This window comes from Balaenoptera acutorostrata, chromosome 2 (assembly GCF_949987535.1).
Source record: "Balaenoptera acutorostrata chromosome 2, mBalAcu1.1, whole genome shotgun sequence".
Taxonomy (NCBI): Eukaryota; Metazoa; Chordata; class Mammalia; order Artiodactyla; family Balaenopteridae; genus Balaenoptera; species Balaenoptera acutorostrata.
Window position 1 is genome coordinate 165,642,865 of NC_080065.1, and position 18,441 is coordinate 165,661,305.

Genomic DNA, 18,441 nt, shown 5'->3' on the forward strand with positions numbered 1-18,441 from the left:
AAGTATGCCATGTTCTCTCAAATCATTTCTGAGGTTTTTTTTCTTTTCTTTTTTTTTAATTGAAGTATAGTTGCTTGTTTCTGAGATTTTAGTCATTGCCCTCCATGGCTGAAGAAAAGGCTCTTGGCAAACCAGAAAATGTGTTGACAGCTGCAGAACAGCTTCAGTGGCTTTGCTTGTGTGAATAGACTTTTTAAAGTTAGTTAATGTGTGTGTGTGTTTGTTTGTTTGTTTTTTTGGCCCCTCTGTGCAGCTTGTGGAATCTTACTAGTTCCCTGACTAGGGATTGAACCCGGGTCCTGGCAGTGACAGCCCCGAGTCCTAACCACTGGACCTCCAGGAAATTCTCTTAAGTTAGTTGTTCTTGATAGGGGAATATTGGATTTCCAAAATATTTGGGGGGATGTGAGTTATATTTAAATATTGTGGAAATTCATATGTAAAGTGTAGAATCCTGTGTAAAGAAAATTCTTGTTTATCTTCTGGGAATAGACTGGTGCAATGTTAAAAGCATTTTTATTGGAGTCAGGTTTGATTCCCTGCATTGAAATTTTAGTACTAGTTTTGTGAACCTGGGCAAATGACTTAATTTCTGCCTCAGTTTTTGCATGCATGATATGGAGAAAAACACACTCCTACTCTATTCTTAGAAGCTACTGTGACATCAGAGATAATTCAGTATTAAGTATTAAGTGTTCAGCAAAGTGCCTGAGTTTTATTGTGACCAAATGTAGCTGGCTAGATCACTATACTTAGTACAGTTATTTTACTTAGCAGTTACTCAGTGTGTGATGTGGTTGAGATGCACTTTTAACCCTCTTCAATTCTGACTTGAATGAAATACTGTTGTGAGACTGGGTTGGAGAGTTATTTTGGTTTTTTTTTTAAACTATCTTTGAAGAGGGCTGGGGACCTGAGAATGATTTTGAGCACTCACACATGACTATGAATGCTTCAATTGAAAATAGCTGGGGGGGCTTCCCTGGTGGCGCAGTGGTTAAGAATCTGCCTGCCAATGCAAGGGACATGCGTTCAAGCCCTGGCCTGGGAAGATCCCACATGCCGCAGAGCAACTAAACCTGTGTGCCACAACTACTGAGTCTGCACTCAAGAGCCCGCACGTCACAACTACTGAGCCCACGTGCCACAATTACTGAAGCCTGTGTGCCTAGAGCCCGTGCTCTGCAACAGGAGAAGCCACGACAACGAGAAGCCTGCGCACTGCAACAAAGAGTAGCCCCGGCTCGCCGCAACTAGAGAAAGCCCACGTGTAGCAACGAAGACCCAACACAGCCAAAAATAAAAACAAAAACAAACAAACAAACAAAAATTAAAAAAAAAAGAAAATAGCTGGGGATGTTTCTAACACACAGTAATAAAACATTGAAAGTGGGTTCCATTTTCACTTGTGCTTAGAAAGGTTGAAGGCAGAGCCAAGGGAGGCAGAGAGGAAGGTTGGTCTGTGACCCTTCCCTAGAACCTAGGGTTAACTCCATAGCTTTCATGAAACCAAATTTGTTAGTGTACCCAGTTTCTGAATAGACTAACAGTTCGTGACACCATGATGGATAAATGTTGGGGGAAGAGACACTTCCATTGTACCAGAATATTTGTTTCGAATAGCCAAAGTGTACCCCCTTTCCAAAATCTGGATATGTGGGAGATTAACTGGTAATCTGAAAGTTGCTTAGAGGACTATAGCTTTTTTTTTTTTTTTTTAAGAACTATAGCTTTGAAATGTAATACTCTGTGACTAAATTCTGATATGCTATCCTTGTCCCAAATTTAGTGCCCATTCCCAAGCCAGGGAGTTTTGGAGAATCTGTTGGCCAAGCAATTCTAGCAGAGCTTAAAAAGAATCCTTACCTGTTTCTACCCCTCAGGACTTAGTCCTCAGGCACCTTTCTCTACTATACTCACTTTTAAAAAAATAATTAATTAATTAATATTTTTGTCTGTGTTAGGTCTTTGTTGCTGTGCACAGGCTTTCTCTAGTTGTGGCGAGCAGGGACTCCTCTTTGTTGCAGCACACAGGCTTCTCGTTGCAGTGGCTTCCCTTGTTCTGGAGCACGGGCTCTAGGCGCGCGGGCTTTAGTAGTTGTGGTGCGCGGGCTCAGTAGTTGTGGCGCATGGGCTTAGTTGCTCCGCGGCATGTGGGATCTTCACAGACCAGGGATCGAACCCGTGTCCCCTGCACTGGCAGGCGGATTCTTAACCACTGCGCCACCAGAGAAGTCCCAGGTAGTTTTCTTCTAATCCTAGTTTGTTGAGTATTTTTTTATCGTGAATGAGCATTGAATTTTATTAAATGCCTTTTCTGCATCAGTGGTGATGATCATGTGATTTTTATCCTTCATTCTGTGAATGTGGTGTATTAAATTTATCTGTTTTCATGTGTTGAACAGTCCTGTGTTACAGTAATAAATCCCACTTTGTCATGGTGTTTTGTTTTGGTTGTTTTTTTTTAATTGAGATATAATGACATAATAGCATTATATTAGTTTCAGCTGTTCAAAATAGTGATTGATATTTATATTATGGATTTTTAATATGATGTTCAACTTGTTTTGCTGAATTTTGTTGAGGATTTTTGCATCAGTCTTTATAAAGGATATTGGTCTAGGACTTCCTTGGTGGCTCAGTGGTTAAGAATCCGCCTGCCAGTGCAGGGGACACGGGCTCGAGCCCTGGTCCGGGAAGGTCCCACGTGCTGCGGAGCAGCTAAGCCAGTGTGCCTCAACTACTGAGCCTGCACTCTGGAGCCCGCGAGCTGCAACTACTGAAACCTGAATGCCTGGAGCCTGTACTCTGCAGCAAAGGCCACTGCAATGAGAAGCCCACGCACTGCAACGAACAGTAGCCCCCACTCACTGCAACTAGAGAAAGCCTGAGCGCAGCAATGAACACCCAACATAGCCAAAAATAAATAAATAAATAAAAATAACTTATAAAAAAGGATATTGGTCTGTAGCTTTTTCTTTGTCTGACTTTGGTATCAGTAATGCGGTCCTCAAGGAGTAAGTTAGAGAGTTTATTCCTCTTTAGATTTTTTCGAAAAGTTTGAGGAGTGGTGTTAGTTCTTCTTTAAATGTTTGGTACAATTTACCAGGGAAGCCACTGGGTCCAGGGCTTTTTTTTTTTTTGGCCACGCCTCACGGCATGCGGGACCATAGTTTCCGGACCAGGGATTTAACCTGCGCCCCCTGCATTAGAAGCACAGAACCTTAACCACTGGACCACCAGGGAAGTCCCTACAGGGCTTTTCTTTGTGGGGAGATTTTTTGATTACTCACAACTGATCAGTCTCCTTACTAGTTATAGGTCTATTCACATATTCTGTTTCTATGTCATTTAATCTTGGTAGGTTTTGTGTTTTTAGGACTTGGTCTGTTTCATCCGAGTTATCCTATTTGTTGGTGTACAACTGTTGCTACCGCTCTCATAATCCTTTTTATTAGTATAGAATCAGTAGTAATGTCCCCACTTTTATTACTTCCTTCCGTGTGTTACTGTTGGCATGTTATTTCTTTTTCATCCTCTTACTTTCAGTCCCTTTTTTGAATTTGATCTGCAGTGTGTCTTCTAGACAGTGTAGTTGTGTAATTTTTTTTTAATCTTTTCTGTCAATTTCTGCCTTTGAATTTTAAATCCATATACATTTTATATAAATAATGATAAGGTAGGATTGATATCCGTCATTTTGCTCTTTGTTTTTTATGTCTTGTATTTTTGTTCCTCTAATCCTTTGTTACTGCCTTCTTTTGTGTTAAATATTTTCTAGTGTAACTTTTTTTTTTTTAATTTTAATTTTTTTATAATTTGTTTTTTGGCTACGCCCCGCAGATATACGGGATCTTAGTTTCCCGACCAGGGAGTTAGCACCAATATGTTTCATCTAACTGGACATAGAGATATTAGGGAAAGCTGTTCTGAAATGTGCCTATCCGGCCAGTCTAAGCTCAGATGACATTTCTTCACTCTAGTCTTCCCTGATATTCTCCAAGTGCCTTAGGATCAGGAATTCATCTTTGTGTTTCTTGTTGAGCTTTGTATGCAGGTGTTTAGTTGAATTATGGGCTTTACAAGGCGTTATTTTGGAGTTTTTCTTTCCCGGGTGAGATTTTAAGCTCTTCTGAAGAGAAGAGTCATATTGCTTTTTTTTCCACCTTTAATTTTCCCTTGTTGTTATTTTCTCTATTTTCATGTTTGGAAACCTCACTTTGGTCTGGACTTCTTGCCTGTTTCTAATTTTTTATATATTAAGGTCACTTGGATTTGGATGTTGCTCTTCATTAATAATATGTATTTGTATAGACATTTTTCCCCAATAGGTTTGTATATATTGTTTTATTTGGTCATCCTGGTAAATGAATTACATAGTAAGGAGGAAATTAATGTCTCAGGTTTATGAAAATCTTTACCCATTATACCTTTAATTTAATGAAACTATTTTTTATTTGTGTTTCTCAGTGACTTTATTTTTTTTATCATAGTTTTGGCATAGTTTCTAAATAGTTGGTATATCATATGTGTGGCTGTGTATTACATTTTCAGTATTCCATAACTTCATCTGCACTTTGCATATTTCATGGAGTTTTCAGCATAATTTGTTTAACAGGTCCCTTGTTGGATGTTAACTTTTTTAAAAAAATTGAAGTATAGGTGATTTACAATGTTGTGTTTCTGGTGTACAGCGAAGTGATACAGTTATACACAAACACACATTCTTTTTCTGATTCTTTTCTAATTTAGTTTATTACAAGGTATTGAATATAGTTCCCTGTGCTATACAGTATGACCTTGTTTATCTATTTTATATACAGTAGTTTGTATCTGCTAATCCCAAACTTCTAATTTATCCACCCCCCCCTTTCCCCTTTGGTGACCATAAGTTTGTTTTCTATGTCTGTGAGTCTGTTTCTGTTTTGTAAATAAGTTCATTTGTATCATTTTTTAGATTCCACATATAAGTGATATCATATGATATTTGTCTTTCTCTAGGTCCATCCAGATTGCTGCAAATGGCATTACTTCATTCTTTTTTATGGCTGAATGGAATTCCATTTTATGTGTACCGCATCTTTATCCGTTCATCTGTCGACGGACATTTAGGTTGCTTCCATGTCTTGGCTATTGTAAATAGTGCTGCAGTGAACACTGAGGTGCATATGTCTATTGAAATTGGAGTTTTCTCTGGATATTTGCCCAGGAGTGGGATTGCTGGATCATATGGCAACTCTATTTTGAGTTTTTGGAGAAACCTTCATAGTGTTTTCCATAGTGGCTGCACCAATTTACATTCCCACCAACAGTGTAGGAGGGTTGTTCCCTTTTCTCCACACCCTCTCCAGCATTTACTATTTGTAGACTATTTACTTATTTGTTTGTTTATTTATTTATTTATTTATGGCTACGTTGGGTCTTTGTTGCTGCATGCAGGCTTTCTCTAGTTGCAGTGAGTGGGGGCTACTCTTTGTTGCAGTGCATGGGCTTCTCATTGTGGTGGCTTTTCTTTGTTGTGGAGCACAAGCTCTAGGTGTGTGGGCTTTAGTAGTTGTGGCTCCCGGGCTCTATAGCACAGGCTCAGTAGTTGTGGCGCATGGGCTTAGTTGCTCCGCGGCATGTGGGATCTTCCTGGACCAGGGCTTGAACCCGTGTCCCCTGCATTGGCAGGCATATTATTATTATTTTTTTATGTAGAATCTGATCCATTCTTTTTTTTCCTTCCAATTTTTAATTTTATTTTTATTTATTTATTTTTGGTTGCGTTGGGTCTTCATTGCTGTGTGTGGGCTTTCTCTACTTGCGGCAAGCGGGGGCTGCTCTTCGTTGTGGTACGCAGGCTTCTCGTTGCGGTGGCTTTTCTTGTTGTGGAGGTGCAGAGCATGGGCTCTAGGCACGTGGGCTTCAATAGTTGTGGCACATGAGCTCAGTGGTTGTGGCTCGCGGGCTCTAGAGTGCAGGCTCAGTAGTTGTGGTGCACGGGCTTAGTTGCTCTGCGGCATGTGGGATCTTCCCGGACCAGGGATCGAACCCTTGTCCCCTGCGTTGGCAGGCGGATTGTTAACCACTGCGCCACCAGGGAAGTCCCTGTAGACTTTTTAATGATGGCCATTCTGACTGGTGTGAGATAGTACGTCATTGTAGTTTTGATTTGCATTTCTCTAATAATTAGTGATGTTGAGCATTTTTTCATGTGCCTGTTGGCCATCTGTATGTCTTTGGAGAAATGTCTATTTAGATCTTCTGCCCATTTTTTGTTTTTTGTCATTGAGTTGTAGGAGCTTTTTGTATATTTTGGAATATAGAGTCACATTGTTTGCAAATATTTTCTCTCATTCCATAGGTTGTCTAGGATGTTAACTTTTTGTTGTCATAAATAACTGCTTTAGATATCTTTTTACAGTTCTTTTACTTTTTTGGATTATTTCCTTTGGGTTAAAATATTAGGAGTAGAATTAATAGTTATTTTCATTTTCATGGTTCATGGTAGAGCAAGTGTTTCTTTCCTGGTTTTATTATGTCTTAGGGTGCTGATGCTGAATTAACTGACTTGTTTAAGGTGGCACAATTTGTGATAGAGTCAGAAGACAACTCATTACTGCTTTGTGTGGTTGTGTGATTCTGGCTTCTGGCTTTAAGCAGTACCACTCGTGGTCTTTCTTATCCATGTATTATTGAAGCCTTGAGTTTTATGGCTTTACTTCCTGATCACTGATATATTCCTGATATATTACTACTACAGTCACTTTGTAGTAGTAATATATGGCAAAGACAGAACCAGTATCATGTTATAGATTGATTATGGCTGAATTTGTCATAAAGCATGTAATAATCATGGGGTTTTATTGTTATTGGATAGTAGTTGAGAGTTTGGGATCCTGAGTTGGACTGCCCAGGTTTGAATCCTATCTCTGCCACCTACTACATAACTATATGACTATAGGTATATAGTAACATAGGAGTAATAATATAGTATCGACCTTAAGAGGATTAAAGGAGGAACAGTGCCTGGTATATAGCAAACATCAAGTAAATGGTAGTATATTTAAAGTCATTTAGGACTCAGATAAATAAGTCCATATTTATCAATGATTGCCAAGTAAATGATTACAAATCAGATTATATCAGAAATTTATGGGAACCTACTCAAATTGTAGTTTTCAGTACAGGGGCATGTAAAAGATTTTTCTATCCCATCTTGGTATCATGGTTTTAAAGTTTCAAAGCCAACTAGCTTTGAAGTAATTTTTTTTTTTCTGATAACTTACAGAATGATAACAGGCAAAAATGGCCCCTTGGGGCTTGCTTTTCAAAAAAAATGTTTTAAAAGTTGTAGTTTCTGTCTCATTTCCTAGTAACTCTATATACATGAAGAACTAATGACACTATTTTTTCAATAAGGGTATTCTGTGAGATTTACTTCTCTCTGAATGCACAGTCTTAAAGTTGAATGGTAACTTACAAATCATTGAATTGAGCCCAATACTTTGATATCCTTGAGCCCCAGGTATTACTCATCATTTTTATTTGAATGATTTCAGTCAATTCATTCAGCATATTCTTTATTGGACGCTTAATATGTACTAGGTGGTACTGTTTTGGGCATTAAGGAGGGACGACTGAGTCTGAGGGAGGAACTCACCAAGCCTTTTTCAGGACATGGCATTTATAGAAAATCATAATATTTATATGCCCCCTTGGAGTAAATGGAGTAGGTTGTCCTTTGTCCAAGTACCTTAGGTGCTGCTTTTAGCTACCCAGAAACAGCTCAGCACATGTGAACTCCTTTGTGTGCTTTATGGGTGGGGGGGAGCTCAGTCCTACTAAACACAAAGCCATCTTCCTCTCAGGGCAGGAGACCTCTGTATTGTTGATGCAGTGTTAAAGGCATGGGTATGGGTTTAGAGCTGAGATGGAAGCATTTGGATTGCAGATTAATTAGGTATTATTTTTGGAGAGATGCAGCCAGGGTCTCTGCATTGGATATGTCCAGGGAGCTTGATTCATATTGTATTGTGCTTGAATGGTATTCCTTGGAGTTGGGCAGTGGACTGTTCTGGATGCAGCCTCTCTTGCATGTCCTGGGAAAAATATAAGTCAGTTGTGCTGACTTTGCAAGAATCTAGCCTGTAGCTTTCAGGATTATTTCAGTAGGCCATTATTGTTAATTAATTAATAAGAATGTCTGTGTTTGAGAAGGATGTAGAGTATCACCTGCAGAAGGGACCACAGTCTCCCCCTCCCCCCTCCCCCAGTTTATTGGGATAAAGTTGGCATATAACACTAGTGGGATCAGAGTCTCTTGACATTGTTAAATTTCTTCCCCTCCCAGCCCCCCACCCCCCACCCCTGTTGTGTTGTGATCCAAGGACTTGGGCAAAGATATCTTTTCCTTGGGATGATTCTGTTTATCTATTATTTCAATTTTTAGCTCTTTAAAAATTTGAAATAGCTTATTTATTTTCCTAGAATGTAGGTAGTTTACTTATGTAAAGCAAATGTAAATTGAGAGCTACTACTGACTGTATAAAGGGCTGTGTTATAAATAGTTAAGACAAAGTAATTTTTAATTGTACTTATTTTGTAATTGTGGTTAAGCTGGAGTGTTTTTATCTAGTATTCATTGGTAATGCTTTCTCAAAAGGTTAGTGGAAAGATGATATGTTGTTTCAAAAGGTTCTGATTTTTATTGATGCCCCATGTTTTGTCTGTCTCAAGTGTCAGCCCAAGAAAAAGGCTACGCCGCTGAAGTATGAAGTTGGAGATCTCATCTGGGCAAAATTCAAGAGACGCCCTTGGTGGCCCTGCAGGATTTGTTCTGATCCGTTGATTAACACACACTCAAAAATGAAAGGTAATACTTGCAGTTGATTATACATGATAAAATACAGTATGGAATTACCAACTTGCAGTTTCCGTTAGTAATAATTCTTTTTTACCTTTGAGCATTTCGTTAATGAATTGTTATTATGTATTTTATCTTTTCTGGATTTTTTTTTTTTAATTTATTTTTGGCTGTGTTGGGTCTTCGTTTCTGTGCGAGGGCTTTCTCCAGTTGCGGCGAGCGGGGGCCACTCTTCATCGCGGTGCGTGGGCCTATCACTGTCGCGGCCTCTCTTGTTGCGGAGCACAGGCTCCAGACGCGCAGGCTCAGTAGTTGTGGCTCACGGGCTTAGGTGCTCCGCGGCATGTGGGATCTTCCCAGACCAGGGCTCGAACCCGTGTCCCATGCATTGGCAGGCGGATTCTCAACCACTGCGCCACCAGGGAAGCCCTAATTTTTATTTTTGGCTGTGTTGGCTCTTCATTGGGCTTTCTCTAGTTGCGGTGGGTGGGGGCTATATTTGTTGCCGTGCGCGGGCTTCTCATTGTGGTGGCTTCTGTTGTTGCAGAGCTCGGTCTCTAGGTGCGTGGGCTTAAGTAGTTGTGGCTCACGGGCTCTAGAGCGCAGGCTCAGTAGTTGTGGCACATGGGCTTAGTTGCTCCACAGCATATGGGATCTTCCTGGACCAGGGCTCGAACCCATGTCCCCCGCATTGGCAGGCGGATTCTTAACCCCTGTGCCACCAGGGAAGCCCCTGTTCTACAGTTTTTTCACTTCTTGGAGATTTTTCCATTGAAAACTTTTTTTTTTTTTTAAACAGCTCCATAATTTTCCTCTTTTTGAATATGGTGTACTTTATATAACCATTCCCCTGTTGATGGATATTTAGGTTGTTTCTAATCTTGTGTTAGAAAGATTATACATAAAATATATACGTATATACATACACATGTGTGTGTGCGTACAAAACAGTGCTATAAAGAATAACTATGTGTTTCATGTATTCATGTCTATTTATCTGTAGGATAACTTGCTACAAGTAGTATGTTGGATTTTATTTTATATTTTGAATATTAATAGTGACGTGCCCAAAGACCTTTATAGCTCACTGTTTAAAGAAAATGATATCAAACTTCGTGACATGTTTGGACATTTAAATTCTACTAGTAGAAAATTCTTTTAGTCCTCCACCTCTACCCTTCCTATGCCTGTGAGACTGATGGTTTCTTACTCATTGTGGTATTCTTTATATGCACTAGTTGGGTCTATGCCATTTGTTCAACAAGTAATAAGTACATTCTATAGGTACTATGCTAGGTATTGGGATCCAGCAATTGGCAAAACATTTTGCTTCCCTTTGTGTATAATTAGAGTCCAGTTAAAGGGTGAAGGCACCAGCAAGTAATCAGACAAATAGATAATTAGTTAACTGAGAGGTGTGTTCAAGGCAGAATATTGATGTACAGTCAGTGATATTAGTGGGGGTACCTAACCTGGACTTTTGGTTCACGGGTAGTCAGGGCCAATTTTGCTAGTAAAATTATCTTTGATCTGAGACCTGATAGGACAAGAAGGAATTAACCAGGGAAAAAAGCAGATGGTTCCAAGCACAGAAAGTAGTATATGTTCAACCCCTGAAAAGGCTGCAGCCCATAGAGTGATGGAAGGTGGTACAGTATGAGGCTGGAGAAATAGATATAGGTCAAATCATGCAGCATTTTGTAGACTTCATTAACAATTTTGTATTTTTTCCTAAGAATAATAGGATACTATTGAAGAGCTATGAGCAGAGGGAGATGTGATCTGATTTGTGTTTTTTAAAGTTCACTGTGAGTGCAGTGTGGAAAATGATTTGGAGGGGGACACAAGTAAATCAGAGCAGATAATCAAAAGGGTCATTGCAGGGATTATGGTGAGATTATAGTTGTGAATAGGGAATGAAGAACTATTTAGGAGATAAAATCTATATAATTTGCTAATGGACAGATAATGGGGAGTGAGGGAGAATGAAGTCTAAGGTTTCTATATCTCAGGCTGGTTCGCAAGTTTTTAGCTTTACCAGTACATACATAGTGTTCTCATTTACTGAGAGCACTGGAACATCTATAACTTAGAGGTGACATCTGCTTGTTGATATTAGTCAAAGCCACGGGTAGGGCATGGATGAGATGGCCTTGGGATAAAATATACGGTGAGAAAAAAGGTGGCTCTGAGGAAGCCAACATTTGAGGTCTGTAAGGAGGAGACGTTAGTGTGCGAAAGAGATGGGAGAAAATCAGAGATGGAAGAGAGATACCAGGAGAATATGGTATTGATGGTGACTAGAGTGTTGTTGTTGTTGTTGTTTTTTGCCGCTGTGTGAGGCATGTGGGATCTTAGTTCCCTGACCAGGGATGGAGCCCACACCCCCTGCAGTGGCAGTGTGGAGTCTTAACCACTGGACCACCAGGGAATTCCCTAATAATAGTTTTTAAAAAGATTCTTCTTAACTTGGTTTATTAGAGCATAGAATTAGTGTAGCTCTTTATAGTACTGAAGGGAACTAATATTTGAATAAACCTATTTGTCCTAAAATTCCTACCCATGACTCTGTCTTCCTCACACCTTCCCTTCATAACCACTCTTGGAGGAATCATCAACTTTCTCCACTTCCAGATGGCCACTCATTTCTGAACGCACTGAAATTTCTCATTCTCTCTTTTTATTCCACTAACCGTGTTCTAAGCAGAGTCATTAGTGACCTGGTAATACAGTGGATACTAGTTTTTAATTTTATGGTTGTCTGGTGCAGGAAAATTCTTCCTTGTAGTAACTATCTATCTTGTTCATTTATTGATTGATTGATTGATTGATTGATTGATTGGCTTGTGTTGGGTCTTCGTTTCTGTGCTAGGGCTCTCTCCAGTTGCGGCAAGCGGGGGCCACTCTTCATCACGGTGCGCGGGCCTCTCACTGTCGTGGCCTCTCTTGTTGCGGAGCACAGGCTCCAGACGCGCAGGCTCAGCAGTTGTGGCTCACGGGCCTAGTAGCTCCGCGGCATTTGGGATCTTCCCAGACCAGGGCTCGAACCTGTGTTCCCTGCATTGGCAGGCAGATTCTCAACCACTGCGCCACCAGGGAAGCCCTCTATCTTGTTCTTGACTTTCATATTCTCTTCTCCTCCTTCTCCTTTTCCTTCTCCTCCTTCTTTCCATCCTTATTAACTCTTGAGTTTTAACTGTCATCAGTAAACTGAATTCATATCCACAGTGCTAGTATTTCCCCAGGCTTCAGATCTGCATCCCAACTCTATACTTGAAGCTTTCACCAGGAGGTCCTTTAGGCAGTTAAGGTCAGCTTGTTTAAAACTGACCTAGGACTTCCCTGGTGGCGCAGTGGTTGAGAATCTGCCTGCCAATGCAGGGGACACGGGTTCAAGCCCTGGTCTGGGAAGATCCCACATGCTGCAGAGCAGCTAGGCCCGTGAGCCACAATTACTGAGCCTGCACGTCTGAAGCCTGTGCTCCGCAACAAGAGAGGCCACGACAGAGGCCTGCGCACCGCAATGAAGAGTGGCCCCCGCTTGCCACAACTAGAGAAAGCCCTCGCACAGAAACAAAGACCCAACACAGCCATAAATAAATAAATTAATTAATTTAAAAAAAAGAAACTGACCTAATTATTTTCCTCCTCAAACCAGTACTTTCTCTTTCATTTCCTGCCTTAGTGAATAAATTACTGCCACTTAGTCACTTAAGGCAAATACCAAGTAGTTACCCTTTCTTCCTTCTTGTGTCCTATACCATTAAGTCTTTTTTCTTTTTTTAAAACAGCTTTATTGAGATGTAATTCATATAGCATACAATTCACCCCTTTAAAGTATACAATTAAGTGGTTTTGGTAAGTCACAGAGTTGTGTAACCAGTAAATTTTACAAACATTTTCACCACCCCAGAAAGAACCCCTTGGGGACTTCCCTGGTGGTCCAGTGGGTAAGACTCCACGCTCCCAATGCAGGGGGCCGGGTTCGATCCCTGGTGGGGGAAATAGATCCCGCATGCATGCCACAACTAAGAAGTCCGCATGCCGCAACTAAAAGATCCCACGTGCCACAATTATGAGCTGCATACCGCAACAAAGATCCCGAGTGCCGCAACTAAGACCTGGCACAGCCAAATAAATATTTAAAAAAAAAAAAAAAAGAGGAGGAGGAAAGAAAACCCATGTCCTTTACCTACCTTCCCCCTAATCTTTTTACCTCCCGTACCCCTTTGCCCTAAGCAACCAGTAGTCGACTTTCTGTCTCTATAGATTTGCCTATTCTGGATATTTAATATAAATGGAATCACATAATACGTCCTTTGTGACTACTTTTTTTTACTCAACATAATGTTTTCAAGATCTATCCATGTATCAGTACTGCATTCCTTTTTTTTTTTTTTGGCTGCGTTGGGTCTTAGTTGCGGCGCATGGGATCTTCCTTGAGGCACGTGGGATCTGTTGTTGCAGCAGCATGCGGGCTTCTCTCTAGTTGTGGCCTGCAGGTTTTTCTCTCTCTAGTTGTGGTGCGCGGGCTCCAGGGCGCATGGGCTCCGTAGCTGTGGTGCGCAGGGTACAGAGCACGTGGGCTCTCCATTGTATGAAATATTATACATGTTTTATTTATAAATTTATCACTTGATGGGCATTTGGACTGTTTCCATCTTTTAGCTATTATGAACAGTGCTGCTGTGCGTATTCATGTATAAGTGTTTATGTGGACATATATTTCCTATCTTTTGGGTTTATACCCAGGAGTGGACTTGCTGGCACTAATGGTAACTCTGTTTGACTTTCTGAGGTACTGCCTGACTACCCCCCCCCCACCTCCCTGCCCCGGCCGCACCAGCTTGTGGGATCTTACTTAGTTCCCCAACCAGGGGTGTAATCCGGACCCTGGCAGTGAGAGTGCCGAGTCCTAACCACTGGACCATCAGGGAATTCCCTGACTTTTAAAAAATTTTTTTATTTATTTATTTTTGGCTGTGTTGGGTCTGTGTTGCTGCACACGGGCTTTCTCTAGTTGCGGCGAAGTGGGGGCTACTCTTCCTTGCGGTGCACGGGTTTCTCATTGCCGTGGCTTCTCTTGTTGCAGAGCATGGGCTCTAGGCGCACAGGCTCTAGAGCGCAGGCTCAGTAGTTGTAGCACGCGGGCACAGTAGTTGTGGCTCACGGGCTCTAGAGCGCAGGCTCAGTAGTTGTGGTGCCCGGGCTTAGTTGCTCCGTGGCATGTGGGATCTTCCTGGACCAGGGCTCAAACCCGTGTCCCCTGCATTGGCAGATGGATTCTTTTTTTTTTTTTTTTTTAAAGGATATTTATTTTACTTTTTTTTTTTTTTAAAGGAATTCCTTTATTTTTATTTTTTATTTATTTATTTATTTTTGGCTGTGTTGGGTCTTCGTTTCTGTGTGAGGGCTTTCTCTAGTTGCGGCATGCGGGGGCCACTCTTCATCGCGGTGCGCGGGCCTCTCACCGTCGCGGCCTCTCTTGTTGCGGAGCACAGGCTCCAGACGCGCAGGCTCAGTAGTTGTGGCTCACGGGCCTAGTTGCTCCGTGGCATGTGGGATCTTCCCAGACCAGGGCTCGAACCCGTGTCCCCTGCATTGGCAGGCAGATTCTCAACCACTGCGCCACCAGGGAAGCCCTGGCAGATGGATTCTTAACCACTGCGCCAGCAGGGAAGCCCCCTGACTTTTTTTTTTTAATTTAAATTTTTAATATAAATTTCAGGTGTACAGCACCACAAGTCTAATTACCATCCATCACCATACAGTCTCCCCCGTTAACCCATTTTGCCCAGCCCCCTTCCCCTCTGGTAATCATTAACTTGATCTCTGTATATGTGAGTTTTTGTTTTATTTTGTTTGTTCACTTGTTATGTTTTTTAGATACCACATATGAGTGAAATCATATGGTATTTATCTTTCTCTGTCTGATTTATTTCACTTGGCAAAATACCTTCAAGGTCCATCAGTATCGCAAATGGCAGGATTTCATTCTTTTGTGGCTGAGTAATACTCCATTGTGTATATATACCATATCTTCTTTATCCGTTCATCCATCAGTGGATACTTAGGTTGTTTCCATATCTTGGCTGTTATAAATAACGCTTCAGTGAACATAGGGGTGCATATATCTTTTTAAAAATAATTAATTAGTTAATTTTTGGCTGTGTTGGGTCTTTGTTGCTGCGCATGGGCTTTCTCTAGTTGCAGTGTGCGGGCTTCTCATTGCGGTGGCTTCTTTTGTTGCAGAGCACGGGCTCTAGGCACATGGGCTTCAGTAGTTGTGGTGCGTGGGCTCAGTAGTTGTGGCGTGTGGGCTCTAGAGCTTAGGCTCAGTAGTTGGGGTGCATGGGCTTAGTTGTTCCACGGCATGTGGGATCTTCCCGGACCAGGGCTCGAACCTGTGTCCCCTGCATTGGCAGGTGGATTCTTAACCACTGCACCACCAGGGAAGCCGACATACATCTTCTTGAATTAGGGTTTTTATGTTCTTCAGATAAATACCTGGGAGTGGAAGAGCTAGGTCTGCCAGACTGTTTTGAAAAGCTACTGTACCATTTTACATTCTCATCAGCAGTGGATGAGGGTTTTAATCTCTCTATATCCTTACCACCAATTGTTACCTGACTTTTTTTTGTGGTAAAAAATATATGTAACATAATTTTATCATTTTTAAGTTTATAGTTTAGTGGCAGTAAGTACATTCACATTTTTGTGCAATTACTACCACTATCCATCTCCAGAACTTTTTCGTATTCCTAAACTGAAACTCTGTTAACAATTTAACAATAACCTTCAGTCCCTGGTAAATACTATTCTGCTTTATCTATGGATTTGACTATTCTAGGTACTTCATATAAGTGGAATCATGCAGTATTTGTCCGTTTGTGTCTGGCCTGTTTCACTTAGCATGATGTCTTTAAGGTTCATCCATGTTGTATTACGTGTATCACTCATTTGTAAGGCTCAATAATGTTCCATTGATGTATAATGTTCAGTAATGTTCCATTTTGTTCATCCTTTCATCCTTCAGTGGACATTTGGGTTGCTTTCACCCTTTGGCTATTGTGAATAATGCTGCTATGAACATTGGTGTTCAAGTATCTTTTCTATCTGACTTTTTTTTTTTTTTACATTTAATTTAATTTTATTATTATTTTTTAACATCTTTATTGGAGTATAATTGCTCTACAGTGGTGTGCTAGTTTCTGCTTTATAACAAAGTGAATCAGCTACACATATACATATGTTCCCATATCTCTTCCCTCTTGAGTCTCCCACCCTCCCTATCCCACCCCTCTAGGTGGTCACGTTCTATCTGACTTTTAATTAATATCTAGTCCTTTTGATTTGTCTTCTTAAAAAAAAATCTTTCATATTTTGTTCTTTTAATTCCCATTGTTACCACCTTAGTTTAGGTTTTAGTCATCTTGAGTATATACTATTTTGGTAATCTCTGGTCTCCTGAGTTTCCTCTCTGTTTCCTGTTAAATGTGTTATTCAGAGGTCAAGGAGATTTATCTTTCTAAGATGCAAAACTGAGCCTGTGTTTCCATAGTTTAAATGAGGTTCAGGGCCAACAGGATAATGGTCAAACTGTTAACATGGAGGGTCTTAGTGCGGCATGTGGGATCTCAGTTCCCCGACCAGGGATCGAACCTGTGCCCCCTGTGTTGGAAGCACAGAGTCTTAACCACCGACCACCAGGGAAGTCCCAGCGGTCAAACTTTTAACATGGTATCCAAGCTATTCAGGTCTGGCCACTGCTTACCTGCTTAGTTTCCCTTTCCTTCCACTTTATGATTTAGTGTTCTGAACTACTTGCAGTTCCTAGCTATTTCATTCGTTTTATTCATTCATGTCTCTGAGGGTTCTGGGCCCTTGTATAGGAATTCTCCCCTCAACAAACTGTTTACCTTTAAATTTTCTGCTCAGGTGTCCCATTTGTCCTCTAGTTAATGATTTTTCACTTTTAAAAAAGTGAATGTTAACAACTAAGTGTCCATCAATAGATGAATAGGTAATGAAAATGTGGTATATATACACAATTGAATATTATTCAGCTATACAAAAGAATGAAAGCTTGCCATTTGTGACAACATGGATGTACCTGGTGGGCATTTTACTAAGTGAAATAAATCAGACAGAGAAAATATAAATAATGTATGATCTTACTTATATGTGGAATCTAAAAAAACCAAAATTGAAAAAACAAAACCAAGTTCATAGATACAGAGAACAGACTGGAGGAGCAAAATGGGTGAAGGGGGTCAAAAGTTATAAACTTCCAGTTATAAAAGAAATAAGTCACATGGATGTAATGTACAGCATGGCAACTGTAGTTAATACTGTATTGTATATTTGAAAGTTGCTAAGAGAGTAGATCTTAAAAGATCTCATCACAAGAAAAAATCTTTTTATAACTACGTATGGTGACGGATGTTGACTAGACATTGTGGGGGTCATTTTGCAATATATATAAATACCGAATCATTATGTTGTATACCTGAAACTAATGTTATCCGTCAGTTATATCTCAATTTTAAAAAGTGCCATCGGGCTTCCCTGGTGGCGCAGTGGTTGGGAGTCTGCCTGCCAATGCAGGGGACACGGGTTCGAGCCCTGGTCTGGGAAGATCCCACATGCCGCGGAGCGACTGGGCCCGTGAGCCACAACTACTGAGCCTGCGCGTCTGGAGCCTGTGCTCCACAACAAGAAAGGCCACGATAGCGAGAGGCCCGCGCACCGCGATGAAGAGTGGTCTCCGCTTGCCGCAACTAGAGAAAGCCCTCGCACAGAAACGAAGACCCAACACAGTCAAAAATAAATAAATAAATTAATTAATTAAAAAAAAAAAAAAAAAAAAAAAGTGCCATCACCAGTAGATACTATCAAATGATAAAATGTAGTGTACTCAAGACATACTTGAAAAATTAAAAAAAAAAGTGAATGTTCATGTTATCGCAATTAACGTGCTTGTTTTACCATAATCTCTTTATAATGTACATCTCTTACCCACCAGGCAATGAGTTCTTTTCAGTCGTCTGTATAGTGCTGGCACGTCATAAATGTTCAGTCTGTGTTAGTTGAATTTACTTATTTATAGGAGAATGATTTACTTTTCAGACTGACTTTAAGAACCTCTGTGTGTGTGTGTGTGTGTGTGTGTGTATATATGTGTATATATACACATACACACATTTAATCCCCTTTTATAGGTGGTTTCTATTGAAGTGTTTAATTTAGTAGGTAGAGACTAAGGAGTTCAGGTTTTTTTGTTTGTTTTTTTTTACAGAACTTGTTTTTAAAATGTACAATAAAACAAAATTTTACCAGGTTGTAATTCAGTGTGAGTTAAAGTGAATTTTTATATAAAATGATTTCCTTTTCTAAATAGAGACAAATCATTACACCTGTGTAGCCCTGGCTATATTTCTTTTGTGACATTTTTTACTGGTATGAAAAATGCAAAGATGGTAAGTGTGTAGAAGATAACATATACTAGGTAAATTTGATTATAATCTTTTCTGGATGAGATTTGTATTGTTTTTATTTTTGGTAATTGTCTGCATAGAACTTTGGACAGCCAA

At 40.4% G+C, this 18,441-nt stretch overlaps 1 protein-coding gene across 10 annotated transcripts in view; it reads left to right on the forward strand.

Annotated features, from left to right (window-relative positions):
- The window catches only part of NSD1 (nuclear receptor binding SET domain protein 1), a 143,148-nt gene that overhangs the window by 42,629 nt on the left and 82,078 nt on the right, over nucleotides 1-18,441 (forward strand). For all 10 annotated transcript variants that reach the window (XM_057541451.1, XM_057541448.1, XM_057541445.1 and 7 more), the window contains one exon: nucleotides 8,722-8,857. In XM_057541451.1, the coding sequence (XP_057397434.1) occupies nucleotides 8,722-8,857 (136 nt within the window). The remainder of the gene's footprint in view (nucleotides 1-8,721; nucleotides 8,858-18,441) is intronic.